General features: G+C 48.6%; 1 protein-coding gene across 3 annotated transcripts; it reads right to left on the reverse strand.

The window, feature by feature from the left end:
* Positions 1-24: 24 nt before the first annotated feature.
* MOB1B (MOB kinase activator 1B) lies at positions 25-24,267 on the reverse strand. 3 transcript variants are annotated; one of them, XM_066184739.1, is made up of 7 exons: positions 24,184-24,267; positions 9,743-9,909; positions 7,411-7,504; positions 5,767-5,900; positions 4,437-4,600; positions 4,031-4,156; positions 25-48 (listed from the first exon to the last, which is right to left on the reverse strand). In XM_066184739.1, exons 1-6 carry the CDS (start codon positions 24,195-24,197, stop codon positions 4,079-4,081), a joined length of 651 nt encoding a protein of 216 aa, XP_066040836.1. In that variant the 5' UTR covers positions 24,198-24,267; the 3' UTR covers positions 25-48; positions 4,031-4,078. The 3 variants fall into 3 exon arrangements, 2 of the variants coding, with proteins under 2 accessions (XP_066040836.1, XP_066040835.1); XR_010721112.1 differs by lacking the exon at positions 25-48 and adding an exon at positions 130-2,704 and having other exon boundaries at positions 2,824-4,156; XM_066184738.1 differs by lacking the exon at positions 25-48 and having other exon boundaries at positions 130-4,156.
* Between the last annotated feature and the right edge of the window lie 3,330 nt (positions 24,268-27,597).

The raw sequence follows: 27,597 nt of genomic DNA on the forward strand, positions 1-27,597 counted from the left end.
TGGCTCGGGGGACACAACATCATCCTTGGCTGTCTCCTGGTCAGATGTCTACAATATGGGGAGAGAGGAATCTATTTACAAGTAGAAGACCATTGAGGAGCAAGTCCAAGAAGGAAATAAAGACAGTCATGGTCAAACATAGCTATTTATTTTCTCTTATAAACAGCCTTCAGTTTCTTATTGAAAAGAAAAAAACAAAAACGAAACAAAACAAAAAACCCCTAGGATTTAAATATTCTGCCCCATCACATACAACCATCTCGTATACATTATTTACAACTCTCAAATAAACAACGGTGCGGATCTTCAGACATTCAACTCAATTCAGTTTTAATCAAAAGCTGTTTTCATTTCAAACTGAAATCTCCACCAGTGACTACAAACTGAAGCGGCATTGGCACAGTTAGCTCACAGTAAGGGTTCTCTCCTTGCATTTTACGCGTTACACTGCGTTTTCTCCCGTTTATTTCAGGATTCTAAAGGAGGAGGGAACGTTAGTGTCGCTTTTGGAGTTGGTGGGGTTTGGTTTTTTTCCTTCAGAAATGGCCTTTTACAGAAGCCTCGTTCGTTTTTACTGCATCCTCCTCTCTCTCTCTCTCTCTCCCAGTGCACACCAAGGCATGTGCCTCCACACCACACAACCACAGCATTCCCAAGTAGTCAAACAGCCACGACAATCAGCGTTCCCTCCGCGACACGGCTCGGAAAAATTGCCCCCGAGTTGCAAACGTACAAAAATAATGAGTATAGTTTAGTGGCTATAAAAAATTAATCTCCCCTAAAAATACAATATTCTATGAACAATTTGGGGAATTGGTTCTTCCAACAGAATAAGGTAACCGGGTGTTTCCCTAGGCTGCGAACTGAACCTGGCAAGAGGAAACAATAAGAAAAGCAGGGAAATAAGAAGGTTTAACACTGAAAATCACCAAGGTTAGTCTCATGTTAAAAGAGAAGGTATCCAGAAAAAAAAAAAAAACCCAAAACGATGGGCATCCATAAAACTGCCAGTGGTTTTAGGAGTGAGGGACTGGAAAAGAAACAACTGCTACCAGCAGTGAAGGAAACGAGATTTGGTGCAGAAGGGAGTATTTCAGTGGGGAAAAAAAGCAAGGAATCTCTGCTGGCGCTGCAGCTCCTTAAACAATCCAACTGAAAGTGGGGTTATGTAGAGTAACAGCACTGTGGCAGGCAGGGGAGGAGGAGAGGGCAGCAAGGAAAAACACAGCTATCCGAAAGGATGTGTTTACAGTAAAATTTTGTCTGGCGATCCAGGAGAAAGAAGAGGGATGAGAAACAGAAAGGAACAATCTGAAAGGTAAGTTGAGTCCATAGCAGCAAACAGGTGTCCTTACCTGCCGAGGGTCAGGGACACTGGGAGAGGGCTCAGTTCCTAAGGACTGAGTAAGGACAGTGGTCCTCTCTACCTCCACGGAAAAGCAGAAGTTCAAAGCTCTACATTGCATAGTAAGCAGGAAAGGAAACTGGATACTTGCAGGTGGGCTGCCTGCCCCTCAAAACCTGTTCTGTCCCCTCAGCCACCTGCCCCAGGAGACCGTGGTGGTTTTGTTCCTCTTTGCACGAGTAACCTGTATCCCCGACTTGGACAGCACGTCCCGTATCCGTCCACCTGAGCACTGTCGGCGCTGCCCACCGTGCCCAAGCTCCGTGGACTCGGCTCTTTGCCCTCCCCAAGTCTCCACCCAAATCCCTGACAGGACCCAGTGTGCTGGTAGCAACACACTGCCACAAACCACAGGAATTTGGGACCCTACCAGACTGGGAGGCCTGAGGCAGCGCTGAGAGCACACCCTGGTTCAACCCCACTCGCACTCCCTGCTCCTCATGACCAAAGCTGGAAGGTTTTGTCTCCGAGCGCCCATCACCCCCCAAAGTCCACAGCGGGAGGCCTGGAGCAGTGCAGGGTTTGTCTCTCTGGGGTTTATTTGGAGGGGCAGGGGGCGTCCCCCCCTTTTCCTCCCATCAATGCACTAGTTTATAAACACATTCACTCGATGCAGGTTCCACTGAGTGGCATTTCCACGTGCCCTTACTCCGAGAATGTAAACACACGTCAACTTCTGGTCCCACAGCTTTGAGAAGCAAAACAACAGTGAAAAGCTGCAAAAAGAAACAGCACGGGGATCCTAAATCCCCACCACTGCAAACACATCCTCAATGATGTCATTTTCAAGTGTTGTGTAATTAAACAATGTGTTCATACAGCTGTCAGGCAAATCATGATCTCCAAGCTTTTATTACGTGCCCAGAAACTATTCGGTCAGACTTTCTACTGCCAGATATTGAATTAAAAAAACCCCACACTATCCACCTAGGACTCATTTTTATACTGGATACATTCCAAATTCTGACTGGGTGAACTGTGGCAGATGCCTCTGGATTTCTAGAACTGGCCGTTCAAAAGAAAAAAAACTGCAACAACAACGAGAACTAATCCCTCCTTGGGCGGAAGCGTGCCAGGAACACGAACCACCGCACTGCCGTGTCCCAGCAAATCTTCACACTGCTACACATTTATCCTTTTTGCCTCTTGCTGGCACGTGACGCCAAACCAAGGACTCACCCTGAAATTTAATGGGAGACGTCACCTGTTTAGCACTTCGGAGCTCCTGCCTCGCTCGCTCTGTGTCTAAACCGTGCGGTTTGAATTTGGGAGATGTGTCACTCCTGCACTGTCAGGTGGCTGGATGGTGGCACAGGAAAAACCAGAAGATCAGGATCCCCCACCGGAACCCAGCAGCTCCCAAGTGAGTCATTTCTGTGCTCAGCTGTTCCCTGCTGGCTGTGCCAATGGCCACTCACCTCTTCTGCAGGCTCCTGCACGCCAGCTCCGACTTTACTCGGCGTTTCTGGTCAAGCCAAGGCAAAACAGAAGCTCAGCTTGTCTGTCACGCGCTCACCTTGGCCTCACCTGTTCCTTTTCCCAACAGCTGGAGTTCCCTGAAGATGGGCAGTGATTTTAAATGGGGGAGAAACACCGTCACAAACTTGTAACTCCAAAGCAGCCCGTGAAATTATCTCCCCTCCAAGACATGTCTCCTCAAACAGTGGCTGCCAGAGCCCCTCCTCAGAGCCGGCCTTTGCATTCCTAACTTAAAAACACCTTCCCACCAAGAATTCTGCAAGCCAGGTTTTCTTTATTATTATTATTATTATTATTACTACTACTATCCCAGTGCAATTTTTATAGGGAATGTTTTCCCTAATTGTATTTGTGCAAACTACCTGTTCATTTGGCAACTGCTGGGGGAACATAGCAAGCCGGCTGACCCAACTGATGCTTTCCTGCTAAGAAAATAAAAGCAACTATGCAAAGTCCCATGGCAGCAGACATGGAACTACTTGCTAAGCACAAGGTCTGTGTAATTTTGACACCACCTCTGCTGTTCCGCTTTAGTGAGAACTTTGCTTTTCTGCGTAAGAAGAAATCTAGTTTTGAAAAAATTCTATATTCATCTCTAAAAAAATAAGACAAGTATTTGTATTAAAAGCTGGAGATCATTGATTTCAGCAAGTTATGGCTTTTTTTTTTTTTAGTGTAAGCATAGATATATATATATATATATTTTTTAAAACAAGTTTCAGTAAGTGTCTGGGTGTTAGTACGTATTTTCTGTTTCCAGCAATGTTCAGTATTGTATGTGCTTTGCACCTCAGAAGTGAGTCTGCCAAGGCACTTAGAGAATGTAAGCAAGTCTTCCAGGGACTTCATGAGAATGGGCTACCACTGACACAACACAAGAACCCATCCACCAGCAGAGTCAATCCCCCAACCAAGCACGTTTCCTTTATAAACACTCAGCACCTGCTAGAAATTCCACAATGGATAACAACAATAAAATAATAATAATATTTAAAAAAAAAAAAAGCTATTTACCACATGTCACTAACAGAGAAAATATTTCCCCTAATAAAAGCACAGAAAGTAGATCTCAGCTGTCACTGGTAACAGCACAGGGGGGTTGTTTTTTTTTTTAAAAAAAAAAACAAATTAACAAAAAACAAATACCACACGCTCGCTTAAAGAAACAAGTGACTTCAAGAAGTCCTCTTCCTTTTATCTGTCCTTGGAGGTGAGTTTTTCAATCAGTTCTTGAAGTGGTGCAAGTTCTCTTCTATCAATAAGGTTGAATTCCTGTAACAGGGATGAGGAGAAGGACACACATACAGAGTTTTTGTGGATACAGCTCAGGTGAGAAGCCTTATTTAGCCAGAATTCATCTGGCACTCAGCTCTCCAAGCCCAGGGTCAGCCACCACAGCGTCCCCTGCCTATCTGCCACTCGCTGTGTTCCACTGCCTGAAGCTTCTTCTCCCTCTTAAAGGAAGGACACTTAAGAAGATGCTGATTTTTTCCCACAGGGGAAGGGGGATAATGCAGCTTTGAACAGAGAACCCTGTTCGCAACGTCCTTACCTGAACGAAAAATATAAAGTGCTTGAAAGAAGTGTTAAGGTGTGCCTCTTCCTGCAGCTGGATCACTGGGTCAAAGTGCTGGTGGTAAATGTGGGCGTAAACTCTGAAGAGACGCTTGAGAATTGTCTTGGCCACCGACATGAAGTTCTTTGGGAATGGTACGCCTGGCAAGGAGAAGAAGACAGATGGCTTATTCTTCATCTCCCAGGCCACATCTGTCTGCTTTGAAAGCTGTACAACCCAGGTGAAATCGGCCTCAACAGCAGACCTTTGTCACTGCACAGGTTTTATTAAAATCGGCTGGGAAACAGCAACCAGCTACAGGGAGCAACGAACTCCCTAGCTGCCACTTCCCCAGGCTAAAAAAAAAAATAAACCATGTCTCAACCATCTGAAAAGAGGAAACCTGGCTAGCTTCTCCTCACCTGCCAGTCTCCCTAGCCAGCTTAGCTCCTCTGCAGCCTTTCCAGGTGCTCCAGGGCCAGAGGCCCAGGCTCTGGATGCTCTGAGGCCAGCCAGGACCTTACCAATGCTTTCAGGTCCCACCATTAACGTTCTCATGCTCCTGCTTCAGCCTGCCCTGCACGCATGTACATCCCTGCATTTCCTCCTCTGGCTGCTGCAGCACACGGGGAATTCATATTCAGCTGGTTCGCTTGGAGCCTCTGAACTTGTCTCTGAAGGCAGGGTTTCTCTGAAGAAGCTTAATGAAAACGTGTCAAAAGCCTCAGAAACTATTTACAAAATTAAGGCAACTAAGAGATCTCCCGTTATCTTTTCCAAGTTGTTGGTGGGTCATTATTTCCCTTCTGGCTTTCTGAAGGAAGCCTCTTTAAAAAACATGTGTTTTTTATCTTCACTTGAAAAAAAACTAAGCAAAAAAAATTATTAACTTAAGATCAAAGCTGCAGTTCAGCTTCTTTGGAGATAAGGCCTGAAAGTTTCTCATGACACCCAAACGTCTCTTCCTTGAAAAAAAGCTGCCAGTTACTGGTTGTAAGGGTCTGAGCCCCTCTGCTTTATTTCCAAAGACACAACTCACTGTTCCAAGTGAATAGAACACCAGCCTCAATGAACAGAGTGAGTTATTTGTTAGAAACAGTACTTCCTGCATCCAGAATTGTGACAAGTGTTTATTAGGAATACTAACACAGGGATCAGAGTTCACGTATTACAGCGTATCTTAAAAGATAACCGTGTTTAGTTAGATAATGTAACATTCTAAACCTTGCCTACACACCAATGGCTAAGGAGACCTTTTAATGCTCAAGGACTGGAGCGCTCCTGTTCAAGTGTAACCCAAGTGCACTGCTCAGCTGCAGTCACTCACCTATTTTAGAAGGAAACAGCGTCTCGTCATCCAGCTGGTCCTGGACCCAGGTCATCAGGTAATCGATGTACTTTGGTGCCGAGCACTTGATGGGTTTCTTTATGTTTGTGCCGTCTGCCCAGTGGTACTCGTACCTGGGGTGAGACAACGCGGCACTTAGCGCCAGTGAATCACCGCTGACGTGGGCCTGCAGGCTGCTCCTCCTGCTCCCACACCCTCCCGCTGCCCTTCCTTGGAACCAAGGTCCCAGCACTCCACGTCACCCTTCTCCGCATTTGAAAATACTCCTAACAAAATTCTGCACAGCTGAAAACCAAACTAGGTTAGCTCTCGCCAGAGATCCCAAATTACGGCTCTTCTGCAGCCACAGGAAGGTTCCTAGGAATGCTGTTAAAAATGGGAGCAGATATAAAGCGCCTTTCAGCTCAAAGAAGAGGTCTGAAGCAATCTGTGCTGGTGGAAGGTGTCCATGCCCATGGCACGTGGTCAGAACGAGATGAGCCTTAAGGTCCCCTCCTACTCAGACCAGCCTGGGATTCTGATTCCATGGTTAAGACAACTTCCAGGCTACCTACACAACCAGACAGAAGCAAGTCCTCGTCAAATTCACACTGGAACAGACATTTTGCCTGGCTTGGGGAATGCAGCTGACACCGGCCCAGATGGTGGATAATCTTGGAAATGTATTGCTCAAAAACCCCAAACACACCTAACGCGGGGAGTCTGGCAACACCAGCTCCCACGTGAGCCACAGGGTCTGTACGTTACAGATCGCACGCGCGGCCTTATGCAAAGCTCAGCTGCATCTGATAAATCTGTCCTCTCGATTTGTTTAGCAAATTCAGTTTTGTCAGAGCAACTACTGGGAGAGTATTTTCACCATCAACAAATGTGATGAGGGATTATGAAGGTGCTGCTCACAATGGGACACAAAGCCCCGTTTTTCCAACAGCAACAAGTCAGAGGGTCTGAAAGCATTTTAAAATTTTACCTAAAAACATATGCTAAAATCCCAGACACACCAAACGGAGCATGTGTCTGGATTTATGAAAAAAATGGATTGCTCAGCACCCAGTACTGTCCTGATACCAAGATTTAAGTAGTATTCATGTAGGACAAATATCAACACTTAGCTGAGGTGCAGGATCAGTCTGGAGCCAGAGCAAAACAACAAACTGAATGAGAGGAAAAAGCACAAACACTGGATGTCTCAATAAAAGCATAAGCAGGAATCCAAGAAGGGCACAGGGATTCTTATCCAGACCTCTACTATTTCTACGATACCTACAAAGAAGATTTTGGTAAGCCCTAACAGAATGCCTGTATATAAAAACTTGAAACCTTCATTTAAGAAGTCCTCATTAATGTTTAAAAAAAAAAAAAGAAGGGGAAAAGTTTTGATAATTAATTTACTTCCCAGGGTAAAGGGAAAAAAAAACAACACCAAAAACGAAACAAATATAAACAGAGACCAAAAAACCCAACTTTCTATTCCCCACCCTGTTAACAAAAGTTCAAACCCTTCTTTTCTTTCACATCCCTGCCACCCGACGCAGGCACTCATCTCAGCTAGTCTCGGGTTTTTAAATGAAAACCCATCTCCAAACCTGCACCCAGCCAACAGTGTGAAAAACACGCTCTTACTTTGGGCCCGCAGACATCACGGGGCAGCTCTCCTCTGTGCAGAAGTCCGTGATGGTTCCATAGAGCATATTGATCTGGTTGAAGAAGTCGACAGCTGAAAAGCATGGAAACCACCCGTTAGCACTCTGCAGCACAAGACCCCTACAGCCCAGGACTGTAAAGCACAGGTTCTGGAATGGTTTTTGGGAAAAAAAAAACAAAAAAAAAACCCTAAACAAAAAAACCCCCACAAACAAACAAACAAAAAGCTTCATTGTTGTTGCTTTTTTAAGATCCACTACAAAAGAGATGCAGAATGCAACCACCAACTTTCTGGAACAGCCTCCAGCAAGAACTATTTAATTGTTCACTGCAGCAAAATCTTCAGCTGGGAGAAGAAAAAGGAAGGAGAAAGCCCAGTCATTTCCTTTCCTGAAAGTTTGGTGCATTTTATTACAATCCCAAACCCTGCTGGGCAAGCGTGGGATCGCAGGAAGATTTTCAGCGAACGCTTTCCAACTCGAGAGAGCAGGTACTCGTTAAGTGACTGGCTTCCCTGAGACTTTGTATTCCAAAGGCCCACCTTTCCCAAGGACATTTCACACCATCCCAGGCTGCTTCGGGTGGGAAGGGAATTTAAGGACCATCCAGTCCCGCCCCTGCCATAGGCACGGACACCTTTTGCTATCCCAGGTCGCTCCAAGCCCCTTTATCCACTTTATCCGCGGGTATCTCTCCGAGGACGAACGGCCAAGATTAGACAAACGTCCCTGGAGCCAGTCACAGCTATTACTCAGCAGATGCAGGACACCAAGCCCTCGCTTCTCAAGTGCCCACGGGAACTGTTAATGAAGTTTCCGTCCCCTGCTCCCAGCAGGAACCACAGCCCACTGCTTGCCTGCAGGCCAGCGCGTCCAGAAAACCCACGCAGGCTCCGACAAAATGACTGACTATGGCAAGGCCCACACTCGCAAGTCTCAAAATCCACGCGCACATCAAGTCATTCCCCAAGACACCAGTCAGGCTGCGAGCTGAGCCAGAAGCAGCAGGGCACAGCACGTTTGGTTTTGTGCTCTCAGGGTCAGGAAGGGTAAAAGCAATGATTTGAAGTCGCGCCTTTTGTCTCCTCACGAGACCCCTCTGTGAGCAGAAGGGGCTCACGGCTATCGCTGGCGTGGTGCAGGGATGCTGAGGGAAGGGAGCACATCACCGGTTCACTCTTTAGTTGCACAGCGACAATTTCATTCCAGCCAGTTCAGCAGTGAAGTCACTGGGGAAGGGGAAAACTGCTGCCTCGCAGGAAAGCAGAGACGCAGAGTGGAGGAACCACCAGAAGGGAAGGATGCCAGCAATACATGAAGCATCTTTAGCAATGCTTACTCACACCAGCGGGCTGGCTGTTTTCTCCGCTGGGTTTTGCAATGCAGTGCGAATTAACTTTTAGCAAAGGATGCTGTCAGCAATTCCAGCCCGCCCTGGAAGCAGTGGTGGGTGGAGCACCAGAGCACTGCACGACTGATTGGGAACAGGAAGGTGGAAGTCAGCGTGACTGTTTCACTTCCCAAAGACGTCAAAGAGCAAGAAGAAAAAAGGCAGAACCACAGAAACAACTCCAGGACGTTTAATCCAAGCATAACCAATCCCATACCACCACTGGAGCACGTCAAGCCCGAGAGGCAAGAGGTGAGGAAACACCCAGACAGGGCACAGAGCTTGTGGCAGCCAAAACTGCACAGGCTACGGAGTGCAAAGGGAGAATCCATTCTTCAGGAGCAGAGGGCAGAATTCATGCAGCAGGGAGAGGGAGGAGGAGGAAACAAGGTCAAGCAATCAGAAAATGCTAATTCAGGCATCATTGTTTGGCCTGAGAGCAGAGAGTCTGGACAAACAGCTTTGGAGGAAGTGAAAAGAATGACATCAGAGACTTAGCAGAGCAAAGGCTCAAAACTTGGTAGGAGCTAAAGGAACTAACTTTAGGAAAATTACAAACCCCATTAGAATCACAGAATCATTCAGGCTGGAAAAGACCTCATCAAGTCCAACCTGTGGCTGATCCCCACATCTAGCTGTTCCCTGGACATCTCCAGGGGTGGGGACTCCAACACCTCCAACGCTTGACCAAGTTTTCCATGAAGGACTGATGTCCAGCCTGAACCCTGAGGCTGTTTCCAGTCACCCTGTTCCCTGGGAGCAGAGCCTGACCCTCACCTGGCTGCACCCTCCTGTCAGGGAGCTGCAGAGAGCAAGGGCCCCCGACCCCTCTTTTCTCCAGGAATACAAAGGGACACACAGCTGTCCTCCCACAAGTGTCAGCCCGCTTTCAACACCCCCAGGATGAAGAAAAGTGACTCACTGTTAACTGCAACCCATTCATTTAAGTCTTCCCCGTCTGGAAGCATCACAGCCATCCGGAGGTTGCCGCTCCCCAGCGTGGCCTCGGCATGTTTTAGCAGCTCGTACTGATGAGACCCCTCGGGAATATTCTTCTTTGGTTTGAAGGTTTTGGAAGAGCGACTACCACTGCGAAAGGGGGAGAGGAAATATTCAGATACCTTTTGGAACAGGAAATAAAAAGGAAACAAGCCGACCAGTCCCGGGAAAGGACAAGATTAACATTAAATACTTCACACACTCACATATTTTCACGTTGCAACAGGGTATTCACCAAAAACTGGGATGCTAAAGTAGCAGGTATTCTGACTTTTTATAAACCATTTTCTGACCCAGTCGCTTCCTTACCTAAAATTTTGTTTGGAAAAACATGGACTGGCTTAGAAAAAAACATTTAGATGTTTGAATTTTAAACCATGGCAGTAAGCCCGGATGGCACATGAGCCCCTCACATATCAGAAACACAATGTGTAGAATTAAATATTTGCAGGGAAGTGTCAAATGAGTCAATATTTGTGAGTATTTTCGTGTATGAGCTGAGAAAAGACTTCTGTCAGAACAGGCAAACTGAGCTCTGAATTCCAATGTAGTGGAAAGTTGTGAAACCCAGGCAGCACAATTCTCATTAAAATTTTATCCAGATCTCATTTCTTTTTACAAAGACTTGGCCAACGTTTCGCCACCTGAGGACCAAACAGAACGTTTGATTGGTGGGGTGCAAGGGTTGTCTCTCTATCCTAGGAAGAAACGTGTCGTGAAGAAGGGCTTGGCAGGACTTCCAGGGATGGTACACCCACACAGCCACGGACATTCACACGGACAGCCGAGCAACACCAGTGCAGCCGGCCGCTAAACGTAACCAGGAGGCAGAAGGAGAAGGAGGGGAACATCCTGCTCCTAGCTGTTCTGTTCCAGGACACTTGTAGCTGCTTCCAGTCATCTGCACCTCACCCTAAGCCACGACGCCAGACACAAATCCGGAATAAAATAATTGCCTCCCAGTGGGAGTGAGAAGCTTCTGTGGCTCGGGGAGTTGCCGTCACCTCCCACCCCGCCAGCCGCCTGCATCTGGTGCCAGGCCAGGCTCAAACCAGCTCCGAACAAAGAAGAAACTGAAAAAAACCCCAACAAACAAAACCCCCAAATCTCTTGACCGACCGCTTTACTTGAACCCAATTATTTTCTTTTCAGGAACACAGCCGCTTTAGAGGCACTTTGCCAACACGAGGAGCAAAAAATCCAACCTAAAACATCTGGAGAGCAGAAGAGACCGGGATCATCATCTTTCCACATGTGTCAGCGAAAGCAGAAGGAACCCAGCACGAGCTAAACGCAACCTGGATAAAGGTTATGAAATGACTAACCCAAGCAACTGTTTGTATTTTAGCACCAAGAGAGAGCCCAACAAAGGGACGAGGGTTTGGGAACGGGGCACAGGGAAAGCGTGGTGAAGGAATTCCCTAAGGAAGGAGTTTATTCTGAGAAACCCTGGGTAGGAATTCACCAGACCCACCCCAGCTCGTGTGCCCACCAGACAACACAGCGAGTCACTGCAGATCTGCTGAACACCCTGCACACATCCACGGTCAAGGAGGCCGAAACTGCAACATGCCGGAAAAAGCTTCAGGTAGCATTTAATCCCCGCTCCCCTCTCCCCAGGAACAGAGGGGATCTTCCCGTAAGCTGCCAAAGGCTGTGACAACAGAATGAACTGCTACTCTAAATACGCCATTCCATCTTTGCCCCCGACACCTTTCTGATCCCTGCTTCTCAAATGCAGCACAGCCACCCCAAGACAGCAGGAAACAGTCTCACACGAGAGGCAGGCAGGCAGGCAGGCATCCAAAAGGAAAAGTAATTAGGATAACTGCAGCCTGGTAGTCGTCGCGTGCTATGGAAATACCTGCAATTCTGGCAATGAATTATCAGAATTCCATGCCTTTATGCAGTTTGCTGAAGCCAGTTAACACACTCCCTGAGACACAGCTCAGGGACAGCCTAATGCAGCCTCTCTGAGCCGAAATCTTTATAGGATGTGGTTTTTCTTAGAAAGTCTGGTTAAAAATACTGCATTAATGAGGAGTATTCCAATTACCTTACTAGTCCAGCAGCTGTCCTGTTATTCAACCAAAAAAAACCGAAATTGTTTTTTCCTATTATGCCAGTCTGTTTCACGTGACGGATTCAGAAAGTTGTCTTCACCCAGGTCTCTCTCCTCAACTCCTCGAGCAATCACTGAAAAAAGTAACTTTCAGGAGTTCTGCCTGGAGGCCGACAATACACACAATCATCTATGTCTGGGTCACGTGTGACATTTTACTTTCAGCTCCGTTCCCTAATGGAATTAGCCATTTCTGTCGAGGTTTCAGAATGCTTTAAGACAGTAGGCAGTACCTGCTTTTTCCTGTTAAGAGTCTCTGTGCTCTCCTTCACATCAATGCTGAGGGGACAGAGAAACCAATGAAGATCTCATTTTCCTTGGACGTAAAAAGGTCGTGGAACGGGGAGCACCCGTTGCGCCATCCCCACTGTGTGCCACGAGCAGTACACGGCCCTTGGAGGAGAAGTGACCCCTCAAGCAATTCCAAGGAAGCTTTGCTCCCTTCACTCCCACATCCGACGTCTCCGGCCAACGATGCCCTTCTGTTTTTACAGGGAGCTGCAGCCCGGCCTGGCACTAAATGAGGAACTGTGTCTGAGGCTGTGCGTGGAAGCGGGGCCCGGCAAACCCTCCCCACCCGCAGGAGCCCACGCAGCCACGTCACAACTCGCCTGGAAGCAAGAACACCACGTTTCCTCCAGAGCTGTCCTTTCAGCCACTCATCTGCTGGCAGGGCGTGGGGCTCGGGATGCACGTTCTGCGGGCTGTTTCTGTCTCAGGCTGCTAAGAGGATGTTTCCAGAAGAAAGGAAAAAATTTGAGCCGTCCTGCTCACCCCACACTGCCTCGACAGCTCATCTCAGCCTCAAACACAGCGCCGGCAGATGTTCTGCGCTCAAAGCAGCTTCAATGTGCAGCCGCAGCTCTCGATAAACCTCCCAGTAACTGCGCCCAGGAGAAGCCCTCGGGCTGGCCTGGCTTAAACCTCCTCACTCCCAACCATTCGTCCACAGAGCCTTTCAGCAGAGATTTTTATCCATTTCCAGCAAGTCTGCTGCAGATGTGGGGAAACCTGAATTAAACCAGCCAAGTTTAGGCTTCTTAACCATAAAAGCTAACCCTTCCCAGCTTGCTCTCACCACAGGACTAAGCTCAGGCTCTCACCTGCTGCGCAGTGGCAGCGTTTTCAGCATAGCCCGGCCACCTACGTTCCTCCAACTGCTCCACTGTGCTCAGGCCCCCTTCCCTGGGGTAAGGAGCAAGTGAGAAACTCCTGAAAGTACAGGTGTACCACTCAGCGTCTCCCCAAAGCCATCACCACCACGGCCAGGCTGAAATAAGCCCTTCAAAGAATTTGGAAAAGCTCCAGAGAGTCTCAAAAAGCTGAACTCAAGACCGTGCACAGAACGTTTATGCGGAGCGTGGAAACTTTTCCTATTTTAACCTCGGCTTTTTCGCCTTCAAAGGCCTTTACAAGCATTAATTAATCCAAAGTATCTTTGAAGCAGGGATCATTAGTGTCTCATTACACAGGGAAACTGAGGCAGAAACTCACTGCCACAGGCCAATGAGGGAGTTTATCAGAGAAGCCCCCAAGCTTAGGCTCTGCACTTTTGTCTCCTTTCTTCAGCTGAGCCTCTTTCTAAAAGCAGAAACACTCTAAGACAAGACCCAAATTCCAGAAAAGCAAACATTTCCAGCCTTAAAATGATAACATCCTGCTAAGAATAGAAACTTCAGAGTAAGATTGGTTTGTTTCCACCAGCCAACAGGTCAACGTAGAAATTAAACTAAAAGCTCAAGCTACTTTTTGACAATGAAATCAATAGCTGCAGCCTTTAAAACACATTTTCCCTGTGACAACCACAGCATCACAAGGACAGCAGGTAAAACTAAGCTGAACATGTTCCAAATCTGCACTGATGAGATTGAACTTGAGCACTTCTGTTTATAAAACGGAACAGTCACAACATTTCTGTTCTGAAGAGAGTGAGAGAGCAAAGCGTTGCTTCCTTCAGTTCTCTACACCACCAAAGAGTGAACTGTCTCCAATCCAATTCCCATTCACTGCAGCAAGCCTGTCTCAGTCCAGTCACTCGAATCTGCAGGTAACAAAAGCTAGGCAAAAATTCAGGATGCATTCCATGCAGCAGCTCTGGGAAGCAGTCAGGAGCTGCCAACTCCTCGCACAGCACAGCTGCTCTCCCAGAGGGTAAGGCAATAGTTTGGAAGCAATTCCAGGCCCAGAGCTTTTGTTTTGGTTTAAGGAGGAATCAGTGGCACTAACTTGAGAACTCTTCCCAGACACATGGTCATTCCTACAGAATACATGGGGTTTATTGTTTATTCCTGCACCACAGAGTAACTTCAGCTCTCTGTAGGCTTTTGAACCTGAAGATGCTTCTCAAGGGGGTATGGCATTTCCTTCCACTGGAGCACTGACAGGGAAATCAGTGTCCCTGTGAGATTTTTCGTTCTCTGCCCATCAAGGTGGGGACTGAAGCCCGGCCTCCCCTTCTAGGAAAAAGTCCCCTACAGATCGGCAGCTGGAAAAGGCACAATCTCATCAACAGCTCTTCAAACACACGGGTCCCATTACACACAAGACTCTACAGGTTACAAGAGCAGATGTTTATCAGATGACTCACATCCAGGAAAGAGAAAGTTATTCAAGGTAGCCTTAAGGAACACTTTTGCTTTTGCTTGCCCCAGCCACCACCCCTGAGTGTCCAAGCCGACATAACCCGTACACATCCACGTTCTCAAAATGCATTTTTTTTCTGCTAAACATACCCAGAGTCAGTGACTTCGGGCCAGCGTGGGACTGGTCCAGCTCAACTCTTACACTCTTCTTCTCTCTACAACTCTCCCCTGAAAGGAAACCTCTGCTGGCTGAGCTCTGAGCGGGGGACAAGCGTCCTGTGTTTGGGGAATGGTCACCTCCCCCTGCAGTGGCACACTGCCAAACCCACAAGATGCTAGGTGGCCACAGGCTGTTTCCCAGCCAAGCCAGGCACCTACGCTTCCCTCTGCCTCTGTTTTCCTGCCTGCAGGCTGAGAAAGCGCCTGTAAACAAGCGGGAGGTGCTATGCTACAGCACCCGTGCCTGCTACAACTCCACCCGATGGTGTTCCTGCTCTTTACCCCCTCAGATGCAACCCTCCTCCCAAGTAATCACGATTCCCAGCGCAAGGAACAAGCAAGCGCCCAGAATCCCATCCCGTGACCGGGGAATCATCATCAGTTTGCTATGCTTACAACCAAAATAAATTCCCTTGTTTCACTTATAACGCATTCATTTAACACACTTTCATCTCCTGGAAAATCCTCAAAATAAACAAAGCAAGTCACAGCTGCCCTCACTGGACACTACCAGAGCCCCGTCTGTGCACTCCGAACACAATTAAACTGCTCCCAAGGCAGGCAGTGGCTGCGGAAGTGACTCAAGCCCTCCTGGCCTGTTCCAGGCAGGATTAACAGAGAGGGGCAGGCCAGGGCCACGAGGAGCAGCGTCCAGCCGTACCCATCACAGAAAAGCTCGGATCCCAGCTTTCCGGGCAATCGCGCCCTCCCGATTCGCAGAGCCGGGCAGGCAGACACGGGGGCACGGCACAGGAGCCGGAGCGTGTCCGTGGCACAGGATCCACAGCCCCCGCCAAGGCTCGTTGTGTTTCATGGATGTCACCGCACTGCCGCTCCCGAGTGTCCCACTGACTTTCTCCGAGAGCTCCAAGACCACCAAACTTGAAACACCTTTTCACTCCCATTAGCAGCAAAGAAGTTTGCAGCAGCGACCCGAGTACCTCCGCATGTTCTCCTCCTCCTGACATCCATGTGAAATCCTGTGGCAGGAGAGGAAGCAAGATTGTCCCAAACATTTTGTTGCACACTGACTACTCTGAGGCAAACACAATGCTGTCTTCACCCAGAAAATTTCAGGCTTACTACAAACAGACTTTACATTTTTAAGAAAGGAGAGCACTAGTCTTGGCTGTTCTGCTGTGTCCTTTCAATCAGACTGAGGTTCCTCAACTATTTCAGTATTAACATTGACTGCGGACATGCACACACACCCCCCTCGTGGAACTGTAAAAAAATAATCCAAACTAGATTTATTTCTTCTAATATCCTAATATTGACTTAGCACTTGCTTATAAGAGCGGGCTACTGGAGCTCTGAAGGAGGTAAATAGGAAGTACTCCTTTTCCAACTGCTTTGTTTTTTCCTGCGAGATGGAGTTCACCATCATTTCAGCCCCTAATTAAGCTCCCTGCAAGCTAAACAGCACCATTTCCTCACTAATGCTCCCCTCTTTTCTCGGGGATCCCTTATTTCTGTCAATTACCATCAGCTCGCTCAAAAGGGAGGGCACAGCATGAACTCCAGCTCAAGTCAGAACTTCACCCAGTAAAATGTTTCCAAGTTTAGTTTCCAAAAAGGTTCAAACCTCTTTGCTGCAGAAACGTACCTAAAACACCATTCAGTGGACACAACCACACTTTTTTTTTTTTAAACCTACCCCTCTCTATATATAAAACTGAGCAATTCATAAAAGAAACACAAGGAAACGTGTAAAGCTCCAAGCCTGGGTTGCTCCTTTCCGTGACACGCCGGCTGGCATTCCAAGAAGAACCCTGGACATGTTCACAAAGAAGGAAGGTGTCCTAAACCATTTATGTAGGCACGAAGGAGCTGAAGATCTTTCCCCAAGTAACTGAGAATATCCTGGAGGGCTCCAGCCTGCCTCAGGCAACCTCACATGCCGCCAGTCCCTCCAAGAATCCCCTGGCTGCTGGGGCAGGAGGCAAAGGGGGAGCGTGCCCAAGAAATGCAGCAGGTGATGGACGAGCAGTGTTGGCCTACCTGTGATTCCTTTACTCCGGCACCTCTTCCCTGGGATGAACAGGGACCGGCGTCCCACACAAAAGGTGTCCGCTGCTTTCCCCAGCAAACTGCTCCTCCTGCCTCGCAGATTTCCTTACGTTCGGCTGATTTATCTGTCTGTCCGTGACTAATGCCCTCTGCACCCCAAGCTAACAGTCCCACCCTGTGAATACGTCTGCAAGTAGGAAGCAGAGCTTTGCAGAAAGCCATCTACAACCCACTGAGAGTGATAAATCGCAGTAATAAAAGCTTGGCTCTAGCATCAAATTAGATCCTTACTTGTACACCAAATATAGTGCTTGGAGAACATGCCTCAGAACATGGATGGCTTCCCAAAATGCTGATCAGTGCTTTTGAAAACTGATGCTTAATGAATGACTAAAGCAAATCCAGCCACACAGCCTAGGAAATCGCATCAGGGCTGTTCCAAAGGAAGGGAAAAAAAAGGCTTAACTGAAGAGTTTAAGACAGTCTTCAATCCTTTTAAACAAAATAAAGAGAACCATCTCTCAATGTGCTTAGGGAATAGGCAGTTGAAGGAGAAATTTAACTAAATTTTCGTGGGGAACCAGTCACTTCAGCACTTTCTAAAAGGCTGCCCTTTACTGTAACCCCCACGCAGAACAGGCTGAGGATAGGAACGTGCCAAAGGACAAACACTTGGCAACTTCCCAACAGAAAATCTCAAACAGAGACGGAAGATTACACTTACATTTGGATTAAGAGGCAAAATGGGGCCTGGATCCAGGAACTAATAATCATTAGAGGCAAGGAATGACACAGAGAACAACAGGAAGAAGGAATGGACAGGAGGCAGCAGCGAATAACCTAACAGCTCTCCGAAAACACACTGCGTTATCTCACCCCAAGTATTCCTTACACAACCCCCGCACTTAACAAAGTCCTGTATGTGCCATGTGTAACTATCTTCAGGAAAATTTGCTTATCTCTTCCCAAGTATCTTATCAGGAAAACCCACAGGTCTGAAGCACCTGAGAGGGAATGATTGCTCCTACATAGACAAGAACACGTCTCTCTTGAAATTATTTCAGCGTCAGCATTTGACAGTTGAGCCCAAAAGTCTGTTTAACTGTTCCATGAATTAAAATATTCAGAGGTTTTTGTCTTTTATTTTTTCCACTCCCACCGCAGCAAGAATTTTTTAGATGAGCTGTCAATCACGGAAGTTAATGACAGGACATTAGAGAAGCTGTTTTTCCTAAAAGGGACGCCTCAGCGTTTGAAAAAGCAGTATTTTGCGGCGATAAAGTAAAAGACAAAGTAATGCCATTTTGATTCCTGGCTCCAGAGCACTGAGCAAGTCCCTAAAACAATTAATCCATTCAAGCAAAACCAGGACTGTGCCACTGAAGCTGGGAAAAACACAAAGTACCAGCTACCGAAACAGAATATAGGTTATTTCATTACAGTCAAAATAGAGAACCCACCAAACCGTCATTTGGTTTGAAACGATTTCCATATCAAAACTCAGTTGTCTCAAGTTTTAGCAAAAGAGCAATCTACCAAAGCTTACCTAAGCTTATTTGCTCAGTTTGTCATAAAGAAAGGAATTAAGACTTGTGATAAAGACAACAAATCCAGGCATTATGAGTCCTTATCTGCAAGATGTTCTCCTTCAGGCGAGGAAGGGATTAAGATTTTGTACGTCAGTATCTCAAGGACACACAAGCAATTAACTCCAGAGGCAAGTGACCACACTGGAGGATGAAGAGGTGCAAGGACAGACTACAACAAAAAAAAAACCCAATTAAACCTCAACTAAAACTCAAGTGAAACGTGGGCTGGATCTCTTCAGGTATGTAAGAATACCAAAAGGCATGGATTCCTGCCAAGGGTCAGCTGCGAATTGGAGAAGGAAGAGAAGAGAGGGTAAATAAGGTAGAGGGGTCCTCACACACCAGAAAAAAAAGCCAGAAGCGAAGTCGGGACAAGAAGCTAAGGTCACAGCTGGATTTCACACGGGGGGGGAAAGAAGACACAAGGAGAATGAGAGAATTCGCTTCCATGGACTGCTTTTAAAAGTATTAAAATACATTTGCAAGGCAAAAACTTCTGTTACCTTCATGAATTCTCAGGGTGGGACTGGCACACAAAATTACCATGAACTGACTGACTGCTGACTCACTACGGGCTTGAAATGGGAAGCCAGGCCTTGAATCAAACAGAGATGCTTGAGGTGCACCACGCTTTTCATCTAAGCTCACTGAGAAATTAGAAGTTGTTTCAAACTCACTCTCCAGGAACCAATTTGAGCTGTGAGGATACACGCGAATCCTCAGCTCTCATTTCCTTCTTTCACATCCTTTCCACAAAATACGGACCCAAGCAGCAGTGTCCTGGGAAAGCATCTGGGAGATCCGTACACAGAGATGACAAAACAAAGCACTGGGTCTGTGCAATCCCACGTCACGAAACGAGAAATTTTTCCAAGTCTGTGAAAAGTCATCCTCAGTTCTAGCTGAAAACAGATTTTAGAGCAGCTGAATTTATAACCCACAGTCTCCCTGTGTATTAAAAAAGGAGAAAAAAACCCCAAAAAAAGAACAAAAGCCAAAGAGCGAGTTCGTTGCAGCTGGACTCCAATGGGAAGTGGCTTCGTTTACAAATGCTAAAAGCATCGCAAAGCACATCCTGCGGTTTAGGCTGATTTGTGGGTCAGAGGCTTATTGATAGCTCTGGCAGCCAGATCTGCCTTACTGCTTACGAGGGAAGACTTGAAGTGGCCAAATTTAATGTAGCTATTTACTCCTCTAAGAAAAACAAGCAGCTTCATTCTGCCGGCCTCCTGCAACCCTCCAGCCACCCACCGCCTGGCGGACAAATGCTTCTAGTATTTCATCCTTTTTCACACAAGATAAAAAAAGACTGTGCACGTCTCAGGACAGCGTGAGGTGGCACTATGACCCCAGGGCTGAAGAGGTCCTGAATCCAAAGCCCTGTCTGAAAAGTAAAAGGTGACAAAGACAAAAATCCCAGCCACTCTCCAGCACATAAATCACTCCCAAAAGTGATCCTTGTTCCACCGCTCCTCCCTGCAATTAGCTAATGGCACTGGCTCACTTGAGCTGCAAACACAAAGAGGGAAGGACAAACAAGGGAAAACAATCGTGGCATAAAAACAAACAATTAGGAAGCAATTAAGATCGGACATCACTGGATGTAGTAAACACAACTTTCACACTGAACAATGCCCTTCTTCCTACGCTTTTTTTTTCCCCATTCCAGATGAACGTTTCTATCTGAGTGGGAGCTATCTAACACTTAGAAGCCACAATCAATCACTTCACCTACTACACGTTCCCAAAACACAGCAGCAGGGGCAAACGTTGTTTTTCCAACTTGCCAGGCCAAGTGCAAGACATCTAACAGCCTGAACTGGTCTGCACAGCTCTGCAACTCCGAGGCAGACTCATTCTTGCAGAAATAAAAGCCAGGCAGCAGCTTCCTTGCTCTCTACCTCCAACCTCACTGATAAGGCAGCAGCACTCCCTTATCTGACACCCTAAACACCACATTTTACTTCGCTTTAAGCTCGTTGTCAGAGCTGATGCCATTTAAACCCCACTTCTATGGAATACTTCTGCTTTCCTCAAAACTCAAAGTTGCTGTTACCGAGGCTTAAAAAAAAAATTTCTTTGGAAAGCTGGTAATAGCTTCACAGCTCTCTCTCCAATTTACCTGTGGGAAAACTCAGGAGAGACTTCTCACTCCCGGTACTTAAAAAAACCCAAACACCAGGAACTGGACACGTCACTAATGGTACCAGTCAAGCAGCTGATTTTATGTTAACACATTCCTGTGTGGAGAGCCCCTGCCCAGCGCCTTATGCTCCTCAAGATAAAACTGAAGTAAACAAACACATTGAAACCCAGGGGGAAATGTCTGGATGTTCGCTGTATTTCCCATTTCTAGCAGGTTGCAAATGCCTCCACGCTGATTTTTCCATGAGCAGATTCCAGTTCAGGAGTGCCTCCCGGTCCTCTGTGGGAGTCCTTGACCAAGAGGAGATAAACACATCCCCAAAAGCATGGAAGGAGCACTCACAAAGCACTCAGCTGCTACACTGCCCGCATTATGAAGGGAATTCCTTGAACAAGGAGCAGCATCTCGGCACCTCGAGAAGCTGAGGAAGGGACAAAAACAAACAGCCCTGATATTCTCCAAGAGCAGGAGCAGCCTGAGGAGTTGGGAAGGCCTTGTCCTTCTGGAAGCAAACCCATCAGCTCCAATTTTGGTATTAATCTGCAAGAGACGTAAGGGGGGAAAAAACCAGTGCCTCACTACACCTTCTGCACATATATTTACACACAAAGCATGATTCCAATTTAAAAAAAACCAATAACAACAAACCATGAGGAGCATCAGAAGCAGCTGCCAGGCCCCACCGTGCTGTAGAACAAGGCAGAGAAGGAAGAGCACATCTTGCCCCAGTCTGCTTTACAAGTTAACTTGCCCTTCACTCACCCAAACATACATGCCCCCAGAAACAGCCACTCACCCCAGCTCGCCTCCAGCAGCTCCTCGTCCTTCCAAGGCTGATCAGGCAACAACTACTTAAATCAACCTCTTTTTAAAAAAAAAAACCCCTGTGCTGGAATCTTCGGAGAGGGATTCACTAGTCCAAAGATAGGAGTTCTGTGGGGCTTTTTTTAAAGGAAAGACAATTTCAGAACTTCAATAATAAACCTGAATCTTTTCCTTTTATAAATAAATGGTTGTCATCTAGCTTCCTTTTTATCTAAGTCTTGCCAGCAGAGGATAACACAAGCATGTTACCATCTGGCACGCCCACCAGAACTATCTTTAATTTTTTCCCTTGGAGATGTAAGCTGAAGTACCTGCAACTATGCTGTAATTTCCTTTTTAGAGAGAACTTACCGAGCAGTGTTTTTTTGGAACTGGAGATATTTTCTAGTCCAATTCCCATTCTTAAATCACTTTTAAACAGTCAGGATAACCTATTCAACCGTTGGAAAGGTTTACAGAGTCTTCTCAGAAAGCGAGAAACGGATCAGAAAGAGAAAACCGCGGCGCTGAAAATAACAATTGCTGTCAAAACCGAGTTGTATTAATTCAGTGACTCGCCTCACAAGACAGTCTTTTTATAGTGTTCCCCCTAAGCAGAGAAGACAATGGCTCCCCTTGATTTTATTTCCCCCCCCCCCCCCCCGTAACTGGCCCTAGCAACAGGGAAGGATAGCCACGGATTTGTCGGCGCACAAGGGGGGCCCCACAGGCGCCGAGTTATCCCGGCACAATCCCCCTGTTATTTGACAAGGAGGAAGCCCGCGGGAGAGCACAGCTTTCGGCACCGTGCTGGGGGCCAGAGCGACGAGCTGCAGCCCAGGCCCTGACGATGAACCTGCACGACAGGTTGGCTGCCCCGCGGGAAACCTTCCCGCTGCACAAGGACAGTCCTCCCCGCTGCCTGCCCCAAACTGTGCGTCGGCTCACTGAGGGACGGCGGTGACACCGAGGAGGGACAACAGCACCGACAAACACCGCCCGCACCCGCACACCAGCGCAGCAACAAGGGGGTGAAAAAACACTACCAAAGCCGCAAGTGGGAGGTTTGCGGCTCAAAATGCAAGCCGGCGGTATTAAACCTGCAGGCATCCACGCGCTGTCCTGGAAACAGCTCTCGGCAAGCCAAAATTCACGTCTAACAAAAGGTGATGCTAACTTTCCGGATCCCTAAAAGAAAAGCCAAGCAACCAAAAAAAGCCACCAAAACTCTGCGACAGCAACACAGAACGTTTCCCGGGTCGCCTTGAGGCCTAGCAGGCAGATTTGCTTTCTTTTCTTTTTTTTTTAAACATTTCTAGACTGCAGATGAGCAAATCAGGTGCCATCCACAGCACTCTGCCAACAACAGCTGAGGCAGCTTTGCCAACATTTCTAGATTTACTGTGCACTAACCCCAGTTCCCATTTCTACGTTTCATCCAGAAGGATCCCTAGGAACAACGGAGGTGGGGGTAAAAGTTTGCTTTCCTAGGTTTCAGAAGGATGAGAAAAAAGAAACAAGCATCTCATCATTGCCTGCGACAGAGGGTGGAGGGCTTCATGCTTTCCCATTCCCAGTTCGCCACATGCCGCGGAGAGGGAGGCTCTCTAATTTGCAAAGCAGACTCCCAGGACGCTCGAAATCCCGTCCCCCCTTCTCCACCGTGGCAGCTGAGAATTACGAAGGAGGGGGACAGCTGGGCTTCTCATTAGGAGCAGCGCGCCTCCATCCACGGACCGCCGCCTGCACCCACCTCCCGTAGGCAGCCGAGAGATGCCTCTGAGAATCCCTCCGGGGGCACGGCAGAGTTCAGAGATAAACACCAAGGGAGGGACTGAGGAGGAAGCCAGCGCCAGGGTTATTTGTCTCCATGAGAACACAACTTACTAGAACGCTCCAGCTCCGAGATAAAGTCTCTTCTCTAAGCCCAGGCCACGTTTACGTCTGCTGTCAGATATTCCGGCAGCAGTGCCGGGAGCTGCTCGCACGGAACCCGAAGCGTGCGGGAACAAGGCCCTAATGGAGCTGGGCTCTCCCAGGTGCCTTTTCCAGCTGCCTTGATGGCCCTTCTTTCCCTAGAGCGCATCTTCGCCTTGACTAATAGGTCACTGAACCGGTTTATGTTAATTGTCACAAGTACCTCGTCTTTGTTTCCAAGGGGAGGGCCCGAAGTTCATTCGGTTCTTGCCCACGAAGCAAGATTTGAAGCAGTGGGGTTCTGCGCGCACCTGCATGGCCACCGACACCCGGGAGAGCTTTCTCCTGCCGCAGGAAAGCCCGGCCCGGCGCTGAGCGGGGCTGCGGCCGCCGGAGAGCCCCACCTGCCCCTCCACCTGCACCGGCGGTCACTTCCACACGCCGGCCCCTAACTCAGCGGCGGCACGCAACTGCACGGCACCAACCTCTGCCCGCCACAAAGGGGACACCCGCGCGAAAATATCACAGAAGCTCGGGGAGAGCCCTCGGGTGGGTGTTTTTGACCCCGACGCTGCTCTCGCCCACCCAGCGACACCCCTCCGCCGGGCAGCACGGTCCCCGGGGCCGGTGATCCGCGGCTGTTTCCAAACCCGTACCCGTGAGGGGAAGCCGCGCGGGAAGGGGAAGCCCGGCTCGCCCGCCCTCCAAACGCCCTCACGGCGCGGCGGCGGCGGCGGCGGCCTCGCCGCTCCTTGCAGGCGGAGCCGGGCGGCTGCTCCCGGGCCCGCCGGGGGGCCGGGGCACAAAGGGAGAGAGCGGGGAGCGCACAGAGCGGGGCCAGGCCGGCGGGGAGCGGCGGGCAGCGGGCGAGAGAGCGGGCGGGCGGGCGGCGGGCTGCGCTGCCCTGCCCTGCCCTGCCCGGCGGGACGGCGCAGAGCAAGAGGAAAGGACCCCCCGTAGCCCGCGGGTACTCACAACAAGAAGCTCATGGCGATGGCGGCGGAGCGGGACCGGCGGCTGCCTGCTCTCGGCGCGGCTCGGCTCCCAATGGCAGCGGCGGCGGAGGGCGGGAGGGTGCGGGCAGAGCGCCGCGGGGCGGGGACACGGCCGGCCCGGCCGCCGTCGCCCCCAGCGGCCCCCGCGCCGCTCCTCCCTCACGGCCGCGGCCCGCCGGCGCCTCCGCGTTCCTCTCGCGGCCGGCCGCTGCCCCTCGGCACTCCCTTCACGGCCCCGGGCGCGGCCACCCCGCTTGGGCGTCCTTTCACAGCCCTCCCGCCGCGCCGGGCCCCCAGACGCCTCCGGGGAAAAGGGGATCTCCTGCCGCTCCAGAGCTCGCTGTCTCTGCAGAGACCGCCACGAGCCGCGCTCCCGGACGCTCCCCTGGGAACGGGCACCGCCTGCCCCTCCAGGGCCCTGCCCAGCCGTCAGGACAAAGGGGGCCAGGCACCAGCCCACAGGTCACCACCACCACCACCAGAAAAAGAAGAGGATGGTATTAACGGCCTTGCTGCCCTCCTCATCGAACTCTTTTTGGTTTTTTAACGAAGCGTGACAAAAGGGATTCTAATATTTCTTAATATTTGTTTTGTTAGCAATTTCTGACTGGGCTGGTGGGGGCAGGCGGTGAGTGAAGGAGGGGCACTCCTCAGGTGACGTTACGGGCAGCTGAGGCTAAAAAAGCTGAGGTAAAAAAAAAAAAAAAGAGCAGTTTTTTTAATGAACCCTTGGCAGGCAGATTTACTCACGTCCCAGTGTTCTTTATGGCAGACATTGCATTCCCAGGGTGTAATTTTCACGCAAAAATCTGGCTCTGTTTAGGTCAGCAAGAAGCTAGATCTTGGAGAGGGCTCAGGGCAAGCAGCACGATCCTCGGGGATTCCCTCCTGCCACCAAGGGAAATTTGCCATCCCAAAAACCTCACACTGCTGCAGGTAGGCCAGAGGAAAACCTGATGGCTTTGAGATTTACCAGGCAAATTCAGCACGTCGAAACAGGCTACAATCCCACACAACACTAACTTTCCATAGAGCACGTCAGGCGTTTCAGCTCCAACGCCTTAGGTGGCCACACTGACAGTCATCTGCTTCCCTCACGCTTTTAAATGCTGAAACTGCATTTTCCACTCTCTGTCCTTCAGACTAAGTCAAAATGCCAGCTCAGTGCATTTCTAAGTAAATTAAAATTGCACTGCTGTTTTTAGGACACCTCTAAAATCCAGTGCTTTACTGGGCAGCAATGGTGTAATCAAAAAGCATTTCACGACGTTTGCCATTCTTCTTTTGGCTGTATTAGCCAAAGGGTGGAATCGGTCTTGGGGCACTTTGTAACAGATGCTGTTGGCCACGTAAATCAAACAGAAATACATCAGCGATCTTTCTGGCACATTCCTGTCGGGACACGAACAACCTCCATTCCCCGCTCCCACCCCTACACTTCCTTCTACCCACAGAACGTTTTGCTTCAGCAGCAAGTTAAAATTAAATGCTGGTTGCTGCAGTAGGAAATGCTCGGCCGGGAGAGAGGCTTACGTAACGCGCAGGCTTTACGTCTCACGTTCATATCGGGCTGCTGGGACGGCTGAGGGTCACACGAAGGGCTCTCCTCGGCCGCCGCCGACCCAAGGGGCTGGCAGGGAGCTGCAGCCTTACGCAAGGGCCTCGCCTCTGTCATCTCCGTTTACCCAGCGCGCTGCCTCAAGAATTCCTCTGGAAGGGCCCCTCCGGCTGGCAAAGTGCTCCGGTCCGGAGCTGAAGTTCTCAGCTTTTCAGCACAGCTCGGTAAACACAGAACGTTCCAGCTGAAAGCAGCATAAAAAAAAAAAAAAGGAGATCGCAAAACTTAACATGTGCATTGAATCGAGAATACAAAAAAGGGAAACGGCGTTTTGTTTTGAAAAATAACGCGGTGTATAAATAATTGTGGAGAATACCACAAGAGAACAGAACGTCGATTGTTCCTGACAGCAGATTACACGGAGGGATAAGGAATGCTTCCCAGGATAAGATAAGCACTGGTTTGAGTGTCACATCCCATGATTTTCTGACCATCATTTTTAGTCTGATTAGACTAAAGAACAGCTGGTATCGGTTATTCTCAACAACAACCTGTTTAACATTATTTAAGAAAAAGGCATCCTCCCGTGCAGATAAATTCTCCAAGGCAGATAAATTCTTGGTCCACAGCAGTATGGAGGCATCTCCTGAGATCTGCTGTTTTAACAGAGGCAGATTGCCTCTCCTAAGCCATCTTCATTCAACAGCAGTTCTGTCGAGTGACTCAATGCAAATTCTCTTGTCCTAGGATGACCTTTATATTCTACCATAGGTGCAGAGGCTCTGATTCATCGTGTAACTAAGGAAGCTCTGAGATTCCATGGAAACATCAGTACCAACAGTTGCCCAACAACACGGTGCCCTCTAAAGGTAACTCTCACAGACCTGACAAGCTGCCAGACAAGCAGCAGGGAGTGTTTTTTCCTGTACTTGGGAAGCAAGCAAATCAAAGGAAAAATGGGTGGAAATGTGCATCCCTTCCAGAGACTCTTCCTTGCACCCTGCTGGGGTCGCAGGAGAAGAATGCCCCTAACATTCCCTAAGATTTAGGGATCTGCTTATTCAGTTAAATTGAAAGCACAAAAGCCAATCTAGATATAGATAAGCGCTCAAGATGAATTCCTGTAGCTAACTTTAATTTTTTTTTTCTCCTATAACATTTGCTTGCTTATTTAAAGAAGGTTTTGAAGAGAAGCCCGGCAAGCAGGCTGTGAAAGACTGGAATGTGAACCACTCGGGCACCGAGGTCAACATTCCTTTGAAAATGTGCATAATACGTGATTTACCTTGAAAACTCAGAAGGGTTGAGAGTGCTGTTGTCAAGAGGCTGTGCCATTCTCAGGGTTATAGCCTGTCACGTGAAAGTTTGTTACAAGGAATAGTTTACAAAAGCATCAGCCAGCAACAAGCGGGTGACATAAAGTAGCTTGTTCACATTTTCAAAAGGGTGACAAGAAACATTCAAGGCTTCTGATAAACGAGTGTGCTGGCAGCACAACAAGATGAAAGACTTGTGCTGAAAAACCCAAGCTTGTGTTTTGGGTTTGACAGCCTGCAGTGGCTTGAAATTGCCACCCTCACTTGACAATCCCCAGGCTACAGGTACAGGGTGCTGGAAAAGGGAGGAGTATCTTGGATGTCCTGGCTCTCATGATCTTCCTGATGCTGGGGTCCTGCTTGGCCTGGCCCATCCTCCTCCTGAACAGCTACCCTGGATCTGAGCCTCCACAGCCCCTCCCTGGGTTCCTCCACTGTTGGGGTTTGGGATTTCGGCTTGCCTTTTCCTACTCATTTTGCTTCATCCTAAAAATTTTTTTCTGGCTTCAGCACTACCTAC

The sequence above is a fragment of the Chamaea fasciata genome, unplaced genomic scaffold, assembly GCF_029207755.1.
Source record: "Chamaea fasciata isolate MVZ Bird 193981 ecotype frontalis unplaced genomic scaffold, bChaFas1.0.hap1 SCAF_6, whole genome shotgun sequence".
Taxonomy (NCBI): domain Eukaryota; kingdom Metazoa; phylum Chordata; class Aves; order Passeriformes; family Sylviidae; genus Chamaea; species Chamaea fasciata.